The 17,659-nt window shown below is 38.2% G+C and overlaps 1 protein-coding gene across 1 annotated transcript in view; it reads left to right on the forward strand.

Annotated features, from left to right (window-relative positions):
- The window catches only part of LOC128650429 (disintegrin and metalloproteinase domain-containing protein 33), a 371,794-nt gene that overhangs the window by 290,989 nt on the left and 63,146 nt on the right, over positions 1-17,659 (forward strand). Inside the window, exons 11-12 of the mRNA XM_053704369.1 lie at positions 5,119-5,261; positions 8,641-8,818. Of these exons, the coding sequence (XP_053560344.1) occupies positions 5,119-5,261; positions 8,641-8,818 (321 nt within the window). The remainder of the gene's footprint in view (positions 1-5,118; positions 5,262-8,640; positions 8,819-17,659) is intronic.

The following is a 17,659-nucleotide window of genomic DNA, read 5'->3' on the forward strand; positions in this document are numbered from 1 at the left end:
TTTGCGTCAAATTTGATGTGAAAAGTGTTGCGTCAAATTTGGTGTGAAGTGGAGAGTGGGACTTGTATTACATGCGTTAAACATAGTGCAAATAGATTTATCCAAAAAAGGTAGTTAGCTATATTATGTAATGTATTTATTTCATTTTTATCCCTATAGCTACTAGTGCACTAAATTTGAAGCAATAATATTGTCCCCTTGCTTTGTAATGAGAGAGAAAGATGTAACATAATCCATAAGTACTTTTATTATGTAATATGCTTCATTCTCTTGTAGCATCGAACATAACCTTTCTGTGTTTTCAGACTCCTATTGACTTCTATAGCATTCACAGCCTCAAGGGTGGTGGTTTGAACGATAGGTGTGCTGCGGCAGAATAGACGCAAGCGTACCTGTTGAATGTTTAATAAATTGGGAAGAGGGTCAAATAGAGTCGAATGTGAATTTGTAACATATGGAATGACGCAAGCATCGATCTGCGTCGGATTGATCTCGCGGGAGCATATATTACGTCTAACGTTGCAACATTTAACGATGTTGACACTTTGTTAACTACGGCGGATCAGATTCGTGTCGAAGATGACATGGAATTCAAGCGTATTATCAGTTGACGCTTTGATAAATCGGCAACTAAGGGGCAAGCTACAAAACCTGTTCTGACTTTTACTAACCCCAAGGTGCTCTAATGTAGGATGGGATTTCAGCACAGCTGCTACTTGATAGTGCACGAGTGACAGGGTATAGCTGCAATACCCCTGAGTAATGTATTACCATTACTTGGATAGTTTATTAACCTTTAATAGGAATTGTTTAAAACAGCAACATTTCGGGGTTTTAACCCCTTAGTCATGCTAATGATACAAACACTTCATGCCATTTTTATATACATTCATTGGCGCCACACTGACCTCACAGGGTCCTAGGGCTCCACCTAGTGGTGATGTTTGGTAATAACCTTACCAACTAATTAACAGTGCAAAGTATCAAAAATTTAAAAACATTTAAGGATACATAATGACAGTTATTACATCGGATACCTCAGTGTTATTTCTCTATATGAACAATTTTAAGCTGCAGTTATATTTCATAAATGTTATATTTCATCACTGTATTCCACTTCATGTTATCTATTTGTTGGTAGCAAATTTATCTAGCAATCACATTATTAAATCCTCATTATTATTAAACCCCTTATAGTGTTTATTGTTTTTATTTAGTGCAATACAATAATCAATATGTCAATTATTTACATCATGATTTAATGAATTATTGTAATTGACTCTCTCTCTCTCTCTCTCGCTCTCTCTTTCTCTCTCTCTCTTTTTCTCTCTCTCTCTCTTTTTCTCTCTTTCTCTCTCTTTCTCTCTCTCTTTTTCTCTCTCTTTTTCTCTCTCTCTCTCTCGTGAAAATTCTGGGAGTGGTGGCAAGACCGAAAGGAAGAGCCACGAACTGGAAGCGTTTGTCCAGAAAAGCAAACCTTAGGAACTTGAGATGATCCCTGTGAATGGGAACATGCAGGTATGCGTCCTTTAAATCCACTGTTGTCATAAATTGACCCTCTTGGATCAAAGGAAGAATGGAACGAATAGTTTCCATCTTCAAGGACGGTACCCTGAGAAATTTGTTTAGACTCTTGAGATCTAAAATTGGTCAGAAGGTTCCCTCTTTTTTGGGAACCATGAACAGATTGGAATAAAAACCCAGACCCTGTTCCTGTATCGGAATAGGAACAATCACTCCCAGGTGGGAGAGGTCTCCTACGCAGTGTAAGAACGCCTCTCTTTTTATCTGGTCTGCAGATAATCTTGAAAGCAGAAACCTTCCTCTGGGAGGAAAACTTTTGAACTCTAATTTGTATCCCTGGGACATTATTTCTATTGCCCAGGGATCCTGAACATCTTGAACCCAAGCCTGAGCGAAGAAGGAAAGTCTGCCCCCTACAAGATCCGGTCCCGGATCGGGGGCATGCCTTTCATGCTGTCTTTGATTCAATAGCAGGCTTTTTGGATTTTTTCCCTTATTCCAAGACTGATTGGGTCTCCATGCAGGTTTAGACTCTTCCTGCTTGGAAGCGGTAGAGGGAGAATTTCCCTTGAAATTTCGAAAGGAACGAAAATGACTCTGTCGTCCTTTTTGTTTGTTTCTCTTATCCTGAGGGAGAAGATGACCTTTACCTCCCGTGATATCAGAGATAATTTCCGTCAAGTCAGGTCCAAACAAGGTCTTCCCCTTGTAAGGAATAGCTAGAAGCTTAGACTTAGAGGACACATCCGCAGACCAAGGTTTTATCCATAAAGCTCTGCGAGCTAGAATAGAGAAACCCGAAATCTTTGCTCCCAGTTTGATAACTTGAAGGGAAGCATCCGTAATAAAGGAATTAGCCAGTTTAAGAGCTTTTATCCTATCCTGGATTTCATCCAGAGAAGTTTCTGTCCTGATAGCATCAGACAATGCATCAAATCAATATGCAGCCGCACTAGTGACGGTAGCAATGCACACAGCTGGCTGCCATTGTAAGCCCTGGTGTACATACATCTTTTTGAGTAAACCCTCTAATTTCTTGTCCATAGGATCTTTGCAAGCACAACTATCCTCTATGGGAATAGTAGTTCTTCTAGCCAAGGTGGAAGTGGCTTCTTCAACCTTGGGAACTGTTTGCCAAGCCTCCTTAATAGAGTCGGCTATGGGAAACATCTTTTTAAATATAGGAGATGGAGAAAAAAGGAATACCCGGTCTCTCCCACTCCTTAGCAATGATCTCAGAAGCTTGGTCTGGGACCGGAAACACGTCTGTCGAGGAAGGAACCTTGAAATATTTGTTCAGCTTACTGGACTTCTTAGGAACCACAACTACCGTGGAGTCGCTGTCATCCAAAGTAGCTAAAACCTCCTTAAGTAACAGATGGAGGTGTTCTAGCTTAAACCTGAAAGATACAACCTCAGTATCAGCAAGAGGAATTACACTTTTCGAATCTGAAACTTCCTCTTCAGATGCTACTACGGAATCCTCCTCTTCAGGCTTCTGGGAGGGGACCTCCGAAATTGCAACAACTGCGTCATAAACCTTGCTTACTGAATGTCCAATTTTCCTCTTACGCTTTCCCTGCAACATTGAAAAAGCAGACAACGCATCTGAAACTGCAGAAGACATAAGACAAGCGATGTCTTTTAAAGAGACACCCACGGGAGCTAGAGAGGAAGCGCAGGGCACTGCATGTGAGGGTGGTAAAATTTCGGACACATGAGGAGAAAGATGCAGCATATATTAAACCTCGTCATTAGACTTTTGAACAACATCCGCTTTAGAACAAGTTGGCTCAGAAAAAAGTCTATCCCTATAATTTAAAGTCCTCTCAATACATGAGGAACAAAAAGGGATTGGTGGTTCCACATTGGCATCCAAACACAAGGAACAAGAGACATTTTGCAAGGCCCCTTGGTCCATTCTGAATCACAATAGTACAATTATGAAAAAATGTAAGTGCAAAAACGTTACTGCCCCTTTAAATTTAAAAGTGTAACTTTTTTACTTTGAATGTAAAAAGCGTACTCCATTGAACTGAAAGCAAATAAAATGACACCCATACACCTCAGCAGCTTTGCTGAGGTGCCTACCTGACTGCAAGACTGGAGAACCTCTTTCATTGTAGGAAAACGATCCTGACTCGATAGGGGAACGACACAGCTGCTTTCCGGTCCTAGAAACGCATGTTTAACGTAGAACATGAGTTTCTAGGCATAGACTGGAACTTTCTGACCCGCTTGTGTCTATACACTGAGGCGCAATGAAAGGGCACGCAACTCAGAAGGGTCCGCCCATCATGGGCATTGCTAACAATAACCTAATCTCCCGGTCGGTATTTTGTGAGAAAAAACGCCATAAACAAATTCTTGTCTCCCAGTGCCTGCTTAATGCTGTCCAGTTCTCTCAGTCTCTAAAAGTGTACATTGTCCCAATAATAAAGTGGATATTTTATGAGCCACTTATATTGTGTAATGTCGATGGTGAAGTGCTCCCTTTTTTTCTGAGTGTCTTTGCTCTAGTCCCAGAAATAATAAAGTAGCACTTACCTCAAATGTCTGCCTGATAGCAAGGCAGTTCACCAGACTTTAGAGGTCCTCTCCTCCACATGGGCCTGTGAAAGAAAAGAAATTCCTGAGTAAATATCCCTCAGGTTCTCTGGGTTAAGGCAGCATCAATATATGGGAAGCGCAGTGAGAATTATGTCCCACAAGTTCCCATTGCTCTAAAGCCACCACTGCTCTACTGAAGAGACTGATATGGACTACGGCTACACCCTAGGACAAAGCAGCACAATCTTGTACTACTATAAAAATAATAAACTCTTGATTGAAGAATCTTTTCTAACACCTAACTTTACCACTTCCTTGCTCTTAACTTAGGCAAAGAGAATGACTGGGGTGGGAGGGAAGGGAGGTGATATTTAACAGCTTTGCTGTGGTGCTCTTGCCGCCTCCTGCTGACCAGGAGGTGAATATCCCATTAGTAATTAAGATGATCCGTGGACTCATTGTGTCATTAAAAAGAAAAGGTTGTTACAATTGTTTTAAATGGATATGGTATATTTGTATGTGTAAATATATATAACTTTAGAGCCCTTCCGATCTTGCCATAGACCATCACTTTAAAACACGTTTTAGACATTTATTTCAATAATAATATATATACACATAATAAATGTAAAATATGTGTAATACTTTATTTTAACACGTGTTACATGTGTTTTGTTAAACTTTTATTCTAACCCTAACACTTTACTTAAGGTCTTAAGATGAGCTCAATTATTTAGCGCTGTAATATGTGTTACACTATGAGCGATGTTTAGTGCGGTCATGATATATATCCATTGATAGGACACACTGATGCTGCACTAAACAATCACTGGTTATTCTGTTTTACTACAGACTTGTAATACCAGGCTGCACTTGCTGTGTGTGTGTATATATAGATAGATAGATAGATAGATAGATAGATAGATAGATAGATAGATAAAGTCATTTTTTCTCATTTGAATATCTTTGAAAATATTATGCCTTGTTATTAGCGTCAGCAGTTCCTGTAACCAAGTCACTACTGGATACTGTGTTGTCTTGCAGGATCACTCTGAGCCAGCAATTGGAGCTGCAGCTACGATGGCTCATGAACTTGGACACAATTTAGGCATGAGCCATGATAGTGATGGCTGCTGTGTGGAAGCCACTGCAGAACAAGGAGGCTGCATCATGGCAGCAGCAACAGGGTAAGTGGCCGTCACAGTGACAGAGTTTTAGGATGGCTTAAGGGGTTAGAGGAGAGAAGGGGGATGTTAATTAATAAGAGAGAACCATATATAGATAAGGTAATGGAGAGAAATTATATGAAGACCAGAGGGTTCCATAGATCAGCGCATGCACCGTGGTTTATGACAGTTATACATATTCCCTACATTACTGCAAGAAGATTGGTGTAATCAGCTCATGCGCTGTGGTTTATGGCAGTCATACATATTTCCTACATTACTGCATGAAGATAGGTGTAATCAGCGCATGCACTGTGGTTTATGGCAGTTATAAATATTTCCTACATTAATGCATGAAGACAAGTGTAATGAGCGCATGCGCTGTGGTTTATGTCAGTCATACCTATGCCCTACATTACTGTAATCAGCGCATGCGCTATGGTTTATGTCAGTCATACATATGCCCTACATTACTGCATGAAGACAAGTGTAATGAGCGCATGCACTGTGGTTTATGGCAGTCATACATATGCCCTACATTATTGGAAGAAGACAAATGTAATGAGCGCATGCACTCATTACATTTGTCTTCTTCCAATAATGTAGGGCATATGTATGACTGCCATAAACCACAGTGCATGCGCTCATTACATTTGTCTTCTTCCAATAATGTAGGGCATATGTATGACTGCCATAAACCACAGTGCATGCGCTCATTACACTTGTCTTCATGCAGTAATGTAGGGCATATGTATGACTGCCATAAACCACAGTGCATGCGCTCATTACACTTGTCTTCATGCAGTAATGTAGGGCATATGTATGACTGCCATAAACCACAGTGCATGCGCTCATTACACCTGTCTTCATGCAGTAATGTAGGGCATATGTATGACTGCCATAAACCACAGTGCATGCGCTCATTACACCTGTCTTCATGCAGTAATGTAGGGCATATGTATGACTGCCATTAACCACAGTGCATGCGCTCATTACACTTGTCTTCATGCAGTAATGTAGGGCATATGTATGACTGCCATAAACCACAGTGCATGCGCTCATTACACTTGTCTTCATGCAGTAATGTAGGGCATATGTATGACTGCCATAAACCACAGTGCATGCGCTCATTACACTTGTCTTCATGCAGTAATGTAGGGCATATGTATGACTGCCATAAACCACAGTGCATGCGCTCATTACACTTGTCTTCATGCAGTAATGTAGGGCATATGTATGACTGCCATAAACCACAGTGCATGCACTCATTACACATGTCTTCATGCAGTAATGTAGGGAATATGTATGACTGCCATAAACCACAGTGCATGCACGCATTACACTTGTCTTCATGCAGTAATGTAGGGCATATGTATGACTGCCATAAACCACAGTGCATGCGCTCATTACACTTGTCTTCATGCAGTAATGTAGGGCATATGTATGACTGCCATAAACCACAGTGCATGCACTCATTACACATGTCTTCATGCAGTAATGTAGGGAATATGTATGACTGCCATAAACCACAGTGCATGCACGCATTACACTTGTCTTCATGCAGTAATGTAGGGCATATGTATGACTGACATAAACCATAGCGCATGCGCTGATTACAGTAATGTAGGGCATAGGTATGACTGACATAAACCACAGTGCATGCACGCATTACACCTGTCTTCATGCAATCAAGTAGCTGAAGACATGAGAAATCATATTTTTGCAATATTCATATTTAATAGTGTTATACTGTGTATGTACTGTAAATATTCCACATTCCAATGTCCTTCACATAAGGGAATATGTTCTAAATATTTATATATAGATATTCCTAGATATCTGTCTTTATCTATACCTATATATAATCATATATTTACTGTATATATAGATATATATTACCAAAAAAACTCATATATATATATAAAAATAAATATGCATTTATGAATAAATATAACATATTCTGCTATGTGAAGAACATTGGAATGTGAAATATTCATATCTCATGTAGGGTTAGCGCACTTGAGAAAACCAGACCGGGTTTGCCGCAAGGGTGTTAGGATGTTTTTTACACTTTTCACGCTCCACTGAAGTCTGTGGGGGAATACGTTAACATGGTCGCAGTATTTGAAGTTTGTCTTTTTGCCCACATTGGTTTACTGCTTGTGTGAAAACGTTTTACTTTCAGCTTGTAATACGCGCGCTCCCTGATGTGCGCAAAAAGCCGTCGTCTAGTAGAGTTAACATGTGACCGGGAGCACAAACTACCACTCCACTCATAATCTAGCCCATTAAGTAATCAGTACATTTGCTGTGGTTTATGGCAGATGCCCTAGATAACTGAGGAAACAGGCAATTTTGCTAGTAAAAAAGTAAATGAATAAATAAATAAAAATATGGTAATTTGTAATATAAGTATCAGAAAAATTCTAGAATGTCCCTAAATTTTTTTGTAAGTAGAGATGGTACTAATAGCGATATTGGCCAGGGGTCACATGACATTATACTCAGCATTATGCCAAAAAAGTCCATCACAAGTAAAAGAGATTACCATTAGATTTCTACTTTTTATAAGAAATTAGTTGCTATTAAATTTACAACATTTTATACAAATATTTGTGACTAATTACTAATGAATTGGAAGCTGCTTTTTATTATAAATTATTGAAGTCTGGTTTCTGGTGCTTAGGGCCACACAAAAAGCTTAAAAGAACAGTTGTGGCCCTTAGGCCATAGTTTGGACAACCATTAAATATAGTAAAAGTCTGAAAACAGTAGAGGTTTCTTGAATCATGTGAAAGAAATAAGCTAATCACAGAATGCATATATGTATATACTGTGAATTCTTGCACATACTCAGTAGAAACTGGTGCCTCGGAAAGTGTGAAGAATGGGAGTGATAATGGAAGTGAATGGAAAAGTTGTTTAAAACTCTGTGCTCTGTGAATCATGATAGTTTAATTTTGACTTTGTTGTTCTAGTAAAGGACCAGTCAACACAGTAGATTTGCATAATCAACAAATGCAAGATAACAAGACAATGCAATAGCACTTAGTCTGAACTTCAAATGAGAAGCAGATTTTTTTCTGACAATTTTAAAAGTTATGTCTATTTCCACTCCCCCTGTACCATGTGACAGCCATCAGCCAATCACAAATGCATACACATACCATGTGACAGCCATCAGCCAATCACAAATGCATACACACTTATTCTGTGAATTCTTGCACATGCTCAATAGGAGCTGGTGACTCAAAAAGTTTAAATATAAAAAGACTGTTTACATTTAGTTAATGGAAGTCAATTGGAAAGTTGTTTAAAATTGTTACTCTACCTGAATAATGAAAGTTAATTTTGACTTTGTTGTTCCTTTAATGTATGCTCTCCCAATCTCACCTTACAGGCACCCGTTCCCTCGCAAGTTCAGCTCGTGCAGCAAGCAGCAGCTAAATCGCTACTTCCAGAAGGGAGGTGGGATGTGTCTCTTTGATATGCCCAATACTAAAGATCTGGTCATGGGAAAGAAATGTGGGAACGGCTTCCAGGAAGAGGGAGAGGAATGTGACTGTGGCGAGATTGAGGTAAGTGTGCTATGAGTTGGGTACCTACCTATTGACTGTCTTGATTTCTGGGTAATATGTGTATTTAGTTACTTAAAGGAGCATGATACTCAAAATCCCATCAGAAAGAGGATGGGCTACATTATAAGTTATCAATCGATAACACACAGTATATTATTTTGAGCTCAGCCTCACGCAAACATTATTAACGGGTATTAGAAGTTGTTGGTTAAAATTAATTTTAACCAAAGCATTTTTAACGCCCTATAACTCCATATACTTTTAATGGGAAGCAGTATTGGCATTCTCATTTTACACGTTAAATGCTGTGCTTTTCACAATCCAAAATACCAATATTTAGTGCTGTTGAAAAGCACGTATTAACTGTTATTGCTTGCTATTGCGCCTTCAAAAACATAGGAGGTGTGTAGCAAAGAGCTAAACCAAAAACTCCAATATGTAATCAGAAATTGTGTGCTTTATCAGCTTAGCACTTAAGTGTTAAACAACATTGTGCTCCAACACTCCATACTGCTGGTATTTTTTGGGCTCCACTTGTAATTTGGTCCAATGTTTTTAAAATGTATAACAATGCTTTTTTGTAATAGTTGTTCCTTTACTGAATAAAACCAAGATTTTCTGTGTGAAAAATCAGCCAATCACCATTAGAGTCCCAGGGCCCATTTGTACACAATTGCGCACTTCCTGTTTTGCATTAAATTTACACAGCTTTTAATAAACAAAAAATATTTTGAATGTGTTTAGCTGCAGTTCGTTGATATGCATGATAGGAAACACTGACTAACATGACCCTTAAAGAAACAAAAAAGACTTTAAAAGTATTTTGTAAGAGAAATGTATGCGCCATAAAAGTCTAAGGCACTAGCAAAATGCATTAAAGTGAAGGTAAACTTTGGTGAATGAAAGCCCGTTTTTAAAAATACTATTGAAAACAGGGGCACTTTCATTCATCAAAGTTTACAAAGCAGCCGTTTTGATTAAAAACTTACCTTTGTTTTTTTAGACAGCCAGAGCAGCTTCCCCCACCCGGAGATCCTCTCTTCACACGTCATCAATGACTAATCTAGCTTCCTCCAATCACAGCATGGCCTCAGGCAATGACTACCCTGGGGGGAAAGCCGTGATTGGAGGAAGCCAGATTAGTCATCGATGACGTGTGAAGAGAGGATCTCCGGGTGGGGGAAGCTGCTCTGGCTGTAAAAAGAACAAAGGTAAGTTTTTAATCAAAACGACTGCTTTGTAAACTTTGATGAATGAAAGTGCCCTTGTTTTTAATAGTATTTTAAAAAAACGGGCTTTCATTCATCAAAGTTTACCTTCACTTTAAACATTTTAATCGCCCACTGGTGATGTCGTTAATAATTTTAACAGGTTTTAAAAACGTTTTTGAAAATCTTAGAGAGAGATTAAACCCAAAATTGAATACCCTATAAAGGGCTAAAATTCAAATGGCGTACATAAACATTGTGCTATTGTGCACTAACGCCGCTCAAGTTAAATCAATAGCCCTTTTATTTTTGTGTTCATATTACAAGTTCAAAATAATAATCATCAAGCAAAAGTCTACTGCGTAAAAATATCAACATGTCAGATAGCTCCAAATCCCTCACATAATAGATTTCTATGGGGGTGTGCTGAAAAACTCAACTTGGCTATTTCTCAAGCAATAAGCTGAAGGTGTTACAAGGCTTGAAGACCTTTAAATAAATTATATTTAGGTTAGCTTTTAAAATAATATGTAAAGAATGGTAAGCCAGACAGTTTCATTTTTTTTATTTTTGATAAATTTGGTTTATTTTTTTCTGTAATTTTAGACTTTTTTATTTTTTGTAATTTTAGATTTGTTTATTTTAATTTAATCCTAGGGTTTTTTTAAGTAATTTTAGGATTTTTTATTTTAGTTTTAACTTAGTACTTTTTTATTTTATGTAATTGGGGTTAATTTAGGGGGTGTTAGGTTAGGGGGCTTAGTGATTAAATTAGTCATTTGCGTTGTGGGGGATGGTGGTTTAGGGGTTAATAGTTTAATTAGGTATATTGTGTTGTGGGGGTGGATGTTTAGGGGTTAATAGGCTTATTTTATTAGTAGTGATGTGGGGGGCCGGAGGTTTAGGGGTTAATAGGTTTATTATAGTAGTAGCGATGTGGGGGGCGGCGGTTTAGGAGTTTATTTAGGTGTTAGCGATGCAGGGGACGGGGATTTAGTGGTTAATCACTTTATTTAGTGTTAGCGATGTTGGGGGGCAGCGGATTAGGGGTATTTGGACTAGGGGTTTATGTTTGGGTGTTAGGTTTTTATCTTGCGTTATTTACGCACCCGGTTTAGCGCAAATCGTGTAATCTTGGTGTATGATTTTGTATTGTAGTATATTTTTTTCAACACTTCATTCATACATACATACTGTACATACGTACATATATATATATGGATTTGTAGGAATAAGCACTCACTGGTCTTCTGTCATCCGTGATATAAATTCTTTATTAAGCAGTGACGTTTCGGGACCAGAGGAAGGGACGCTGTTGGTCCCAAAACATCACTGCTTAATAAAGAATTTATATCACGGATGACAGAAGACCAGTGAGTGCTTATTCCTACAAATCCATATTCATTATACAATAGCACCCTGGCAGTTTTTGTGTGTTGGTGAGAGTGCACACACCCTACCTGTATGTATGTATATATATATATATATATATATATATATATATATATATATATATATATATATATATATATATATATATATATATATATACATACATACATACACAAACTTACATACACATATATAACAATGTGATACAAATATGTGTGAAATACACTAATTAAGGATATGTGTATACAGTAGATCCACTATCCCACTTATGTGACAACATGCCCCCTTGTTTACGTCTCCAGGAAAGGTATTGCAACGGTTCCGGTTATTAAACGGTGAATCACTGAATACGATTTTCACCTAATCCGCTTCCATCCAACCAAAATACCGTCAAATATTGCCCACTAATTATATATAGTGGTACAATTCCATAGTCACTACAAGTGGGGAGGTGTATTGCGGCTTTTTGTGTATTTTAAGGATTTTTAATAAATATCGATTTCAAACCAATCCTGGCGTTGGACTGGATGTATACTGGTTGCTCAACAGTACAGTATAATTTGGGTGTGCGTCATCTCCAGAGCCAGTTGAGGCTCTGCAACACATGAGCAGCCCCTTGGCAGTGTTTGGGGTGTATTCATTAGCTCTAATTGTACTTCACAATAAAAGGGACACTGAACCCAAAAAAAATTTCTTTCGTGATTCAGATAGAGCATGAAATTTTAAGCAACTTTCTAATTTACTCTTATTATCGAATTCTCTTCATTCTCTTGGTATCTTTATTTGAAATGCAACAATGTAAGTTTAGATGCCGGACCATTTTTGGTGAACAACCTAGGTTGTTCTTGCTAATTGGTGGATAAATTCATCCACCAATAAAACAGTGCTGTCGAGAGTGCTAAACCAAAAATAGCTCAGATGCCTTCTTTTTCAAATAAAGATAGCAATAGAATGAAGAAAAAATGATAATAGGAGTAAATTAGAAAGTTGCTTAAAATTGCATGCTCTATCTGAATCATGAAATAAAAAATTTGGGTTCAGTGTCCCTTAAATATATATTTCTTTCTTAAGGGAAGAAGAAGCCATTGTGACCATTGATGGTTGTCATATGAGTGGGATTGTGGATCTACTGTATACACATAGGGGGATATTTATCAAGCTGTCAACTGCAAATACGCCGGAATTCTGCAGCGTAATTGTTGCTAGCTTGATCCAACCTAGTTATCAAAGCCTACAGACCGGCAAAAGTTGAAATTTGTGACGTAACATACGATCCGGTGGTCTCAATCCGACACAGATCGATGCTTACGTCATGACAGATGTTCCGAATACACATTCGGCTCTATTTGACACATTTTCCCATTTATCAAATTTCTAACAGGTACGCTTGCGGCTATTTCACCCAGTGTACCTGGTTTTCAATTCCCACCCTGGAGGCCGCGGATGCCATCGAAATTAATGGGAGTCTGAAAGCACAGAAAGCTTATGTTCGATGCTGCCAGATATCCCATTGATTTATATGGTTGAAAACAAGTAACGTTTACACCTAACACCCTAACATAAGCCCGAGTCTAAACACCCCTAATCTGCCGTCCCCGACATCGACGACACCTACATAATGTTATTAACCCCTATTCCGCCGCTCCCGGACCCCGCCGCAACCTAAATAAAGTTATTAACCCCTATCCCGCTGCTCCCGGACCCTGCCGCCACTAAATAAATGTATTAACCGCTAAACCTCTGGCCTTCCACATCACTACCACTAACTAAACCTATTAACCCCTAAACTGCCAGCCTCTCACATCGCCATAAACTAAGTTACGCTATTAACCCCTAAACCTAACAAGCCGCTAACTTTAAATTAAAATTACAACATCCCTATCTTAAAATCTTAAAATGTAGAATTAAAATAAACTATTTTTAAACTATTAATTAACCTACCCTAACTATTATACTACAATTAAATTAAACTACCAATTAAATTAACTAAATTACATATTAAAAAACCCTTACCCTACTCAAATTATTTAAATCTACTATTAAACATTATTAAAAATTACTAAATTACCAAAAAAATTAACGCTAAGTTACAAAAATAAAAACCCCACAAAATTATGAAAAAAACAAAACCACATTATCAAAAATAAAAAAGAATTACACCTAATCTAATAGCCCTATCAAAATAAAAAAGCCCCCCCAAAATAAAAAAAAAACTAGCCTACAATAAACTACCAATGGCCCTTAAAAGGGCCTTTTGTGGGGCATTGCCCCAAAGAAATCAACTCTTTTACCTGTAAAAAAAAATACAAACACCCACAACAGTAAAACCCACCACCCAACCAACCAACCCCCCAAATAAAAAAAACCTATCTAAAATGACCTAAGCTACCCATTGCCCTGAAAATGGCATTTGTATTGGCATTGCGCTTAAAAGGGCATTTAGCTCTTTTACATGCCCAGACCCTAATCTAAAAATAAAACCCACCCAAAAAACCCTTAAATAAACCTAACACTAACCCCCAACGATCCACTTACAGTTATTGAAGTTCCGCTTGAAGGATTCATCCAGCCGGCAAGATGTCTTCATCTGGGCGGCCTCTTCCATCTTCATCCAGCCGGCGCGGAGCGTGTCCATCCTGAAGACATCCGGCGTGGAGCTCCTCTTCATACGGTCGCCGCCATAAACTGGAACTTCAATGCAAGTGACGTCATCCAAGATGGCGTCCCTTGCATTCCTATTGGCTGAAAGGTTCCAGTCAGCCAATAGGATGAGAGCTCAATCCTATTGGCTTATTGGAACAGCCAATAGGATGAGAGCTTCTCAAATCCTATTGACTGATTGGAACAGCCAATAGGATTTTAGCAGCTCTAATCCTATTGACTGATACTTGGTGCGCGTCTTTTTGCCGGATTTTTTTATAAATATGGAGATTGTATTCAGGTCCATGGCCGCGATGTTAGGCGAGTGTATTGGTGCCGGTGAATGCAGCATAGTTGAGTCTTTGATAAATATCCCCCATATCCTTAATTAGTGTATTGCACACATTTGTACCACATTGTTATATATTTATCACTTTTAAGCAACTTATCACTACACAAGTGATCACTGTACTTTTATTTTTTATACATACACATATATAGATACAGGGCCGGATTTACAGCCCAGGAGCCTGTAGGCACAAAACTCTAAAGCATCCCCCACCCCCTCTGCTAATTTTGCCACATAAAAGGCAGTCTATAACAAAACACTCCAGACAGTATTTACCCAGTATGATGAGATTCCAGTCAGAACAGTATTTTTTTAAATACATAATTTATACAAGAAAAGTGCAGTTTGTCTAGACTGGGGCTTCAATTAGAAACTTTTCTGACCAAGCCTGCAATGTGCACAATCAACCAAGGGTCAGTTGTTTTTTTTTAAAGTGTGTTTATCCTGTGCAACAGCCCTGGCATTTTGCATTTTAGCAATAATATTCATACCTATGGTATTGTATATGAAAGGTTGCCCTCTGACTGTACAATCTGTCATTTTGTATTGTAGCAATAATATTCATACCTATGGTATTCTATATGAAAGACTGCCCTCTGACTGTACAATCTGTCATTTTGATTTTTACAGCCTCTTTTTCTGCAGCTAATACATGCCCACTGTGCACTCAGAGCACTCTGTAATAGCGCACAGTCACTCACTGGCACTCCCCATAAAAGAACCAACCCCCACACACTTACTCTCAGGCCACTCTGTCCACATTCACTAGAGAAACAGACCGGCCAGTGTGGCTGCCATCTTTGTTTAAGGCAAAGTTATTATCTACTTTGGTGAGTGAGGGCAGAGCCGCAGAGGTGTGCAGAAAAGGCATATGGAGCAGAGAGACAGGCGCCCCTCTATGGAAGGCCCCTGTAGGAACATGCCTACTCTAATGGTAAATCTGGCCCTGTATACATACACATATATATATTTTTATATACAGTATAATATACATACATACATACACATATATATACATACAAATACATAAATACATACACACACACACATAGATTTACATATATACATACATATATACAATACATATATTTCTTTCATGTAATTGGCAAGAGTCCATGAGCTAGTGACGTATGGGATATACATTCCTACCAGGAGGGGCAAAGTTTCCCAAACCTCAAAATGCCTATAAATACACCCCTCACCACACCCACAATTCAGTTTTACAAACTTTGCCTCCCATGTAGGTGGTGAAGTAAGTTTGTGCTAGATTCTACGTTGATATGCGCTTCGCAGCAGGCTGAAGCCCGGTTTTCCTCTCAGAGTGCAGTGAATGTCAGAGGGATGTGAAAGGAGTATTGCCTATTGAATACCATGGTATTCCTCTAGGGGATCTATTTCATAGGTTCTCTGTTATCGGTCGTAGAGATTTCTTCTCCTACCTCCCTTTTCAGATCGACGATATACTCTCATATACCATTACCTCTACTGATTCTTGTTTCAGTACTGGTTTGGCTATCTGCTTTATGTAGATGAGTGTCTTTGGGTAAGTAAGTCTTATTTTTATTTATGACACTCTCAGCTATGGTTTGGCACTTTATATGTAAAGTTCTAAATATATGTTTTATACTATATTTGCCATGATTCAGGTCAATCAGTTTATTTTCCTTCTTTCAGACTGTCAGTTTCATTTTTTGGGAAAATGCATATGAATAAATATTTTTCTTACCTAAAATTTTCATTGAATTTTTTCCTCTAAATTGCGGGCTGTTAGGCTCGCGGGTGCAAAAAATGCTAGAATTTATTGCGTCATTTTTGGCGCGAGATTGACGTTTGTCTGATGTCAATGTTGTCATTTCCGGCGTCGTAGTTGACGCCGGAAGTTTTCACGTAGTTGCGTCATTTTTGACTCTCGTGTTTGTTACAGATTTTTTGGCGCCAAAAAATATGTGGGCGTCATACTTGGCGCCAGATTTTTTTACATTATTTAAGTCTCACTCTTTAGTTGCTTCTGGTTTCTAGAGGCTTGTTCTGTTTGCATTTTTTCCCATTCCTGAAACTGTCATTTAAGGATTTTGATAATTTTGCTTTATATGTTGCTTTTTCTATTACATATTGCAAGATGTCACAACCTGACCCTGGATCAGAATCTACTTCTGGAAAGACGCTGCCTGATGTCGGTTCTACCAAAGCTAAGTGCATTTGTTGTAAACTTATGCTAACTGTTCCTCCGGCTGTAGTTTGTGTTAGTTGTCATGATAAACTATTAAACGCAGATAATATTTCCATTAGTAATAATCCATTACCTGTTGTTGCTCCGTCTACATCTAATGTTCAGGATGTTCCTGTTAATGTAAAAGAATTTGTTTCTAATTCTATTTGGAAGGCTCTGTCTGTTATACCTCCTTCTAGTAAACGTAAAAGGTCTTTTAAAACTTCTCATAAATCAGATGAATTTTTAAATGACCGCCATCATTCTGACTTATCTATTTCTGATGAGGATCTATCTGGATCAGAAGATTCTGCCTCAGATATTGACACTGATAAATCTTCATATTTGTTTAAGATGGAGTTTATTCGTTCTTTACTGAAAGAAGTGTTGATTGCATTAGATATGGAGGAGTCTAGTCCTCTTGATATTAAAACTAGTAAGCGTTTAAATTCGGTTTTTAAACCTCATGTTGTTATTCCAGAAGTTTTTCCAGTTCCTGATGCTATTTCAGAAGTAATTTCTAGGGAATGGAATAGTCTGGTTACTTCATTTACTCCTTCTCCAAGGTTTAAGAAATTGTACCCTTTGCCGTCTGATAGATTAGAGTTTTGGGAGAAAATCCCCAAAGTTGATGGGGCTATTTCTACTCTTGCTAAACGTACTACTATTCCTACGGCAGATAGTACTTCTTTTAAGGATCCTTTAGATAGGAAGCTTGAATCATTTCTAAGGAAGGCTTATTTATGTTCAGGTAATCTTCTTAGGCCTGCTATTTCTTTGGCTGATGTTGCTGTAGCTTCCACTTTCTGGCTGGAGGCTTTAGCACAACAAGTGTCGGACCATGATGCTTATAGCATTGTTAAAGGGACACTGAACCCAAAAATTTTCTTTCGTGATTCAGATAGAGCATGCAATTTTAAGCAACTTTCTAATTTACTTCTATTATCAATGTTTCTTCTTTCTCTTGCTATCTTTATATGAAAAATAAGGCATCTAAGCTTTTTTCTTGGTTCAGAACTCTGGACAGCAGTTTTTGATTGGTG

This window comes from Bombina bombina, chromosome 2, assembly GCF_027579735.1.
Source record: "Bombina bombina isolate aBomBom1 chromosome 2, aBomBom1.pri, whole genome shotgun sequence".
NCBI lineage: Eukaryota > Metazoa > Chordata > Amphibia > Anura > Bombinatoridae > Bombina > Bombina bombina.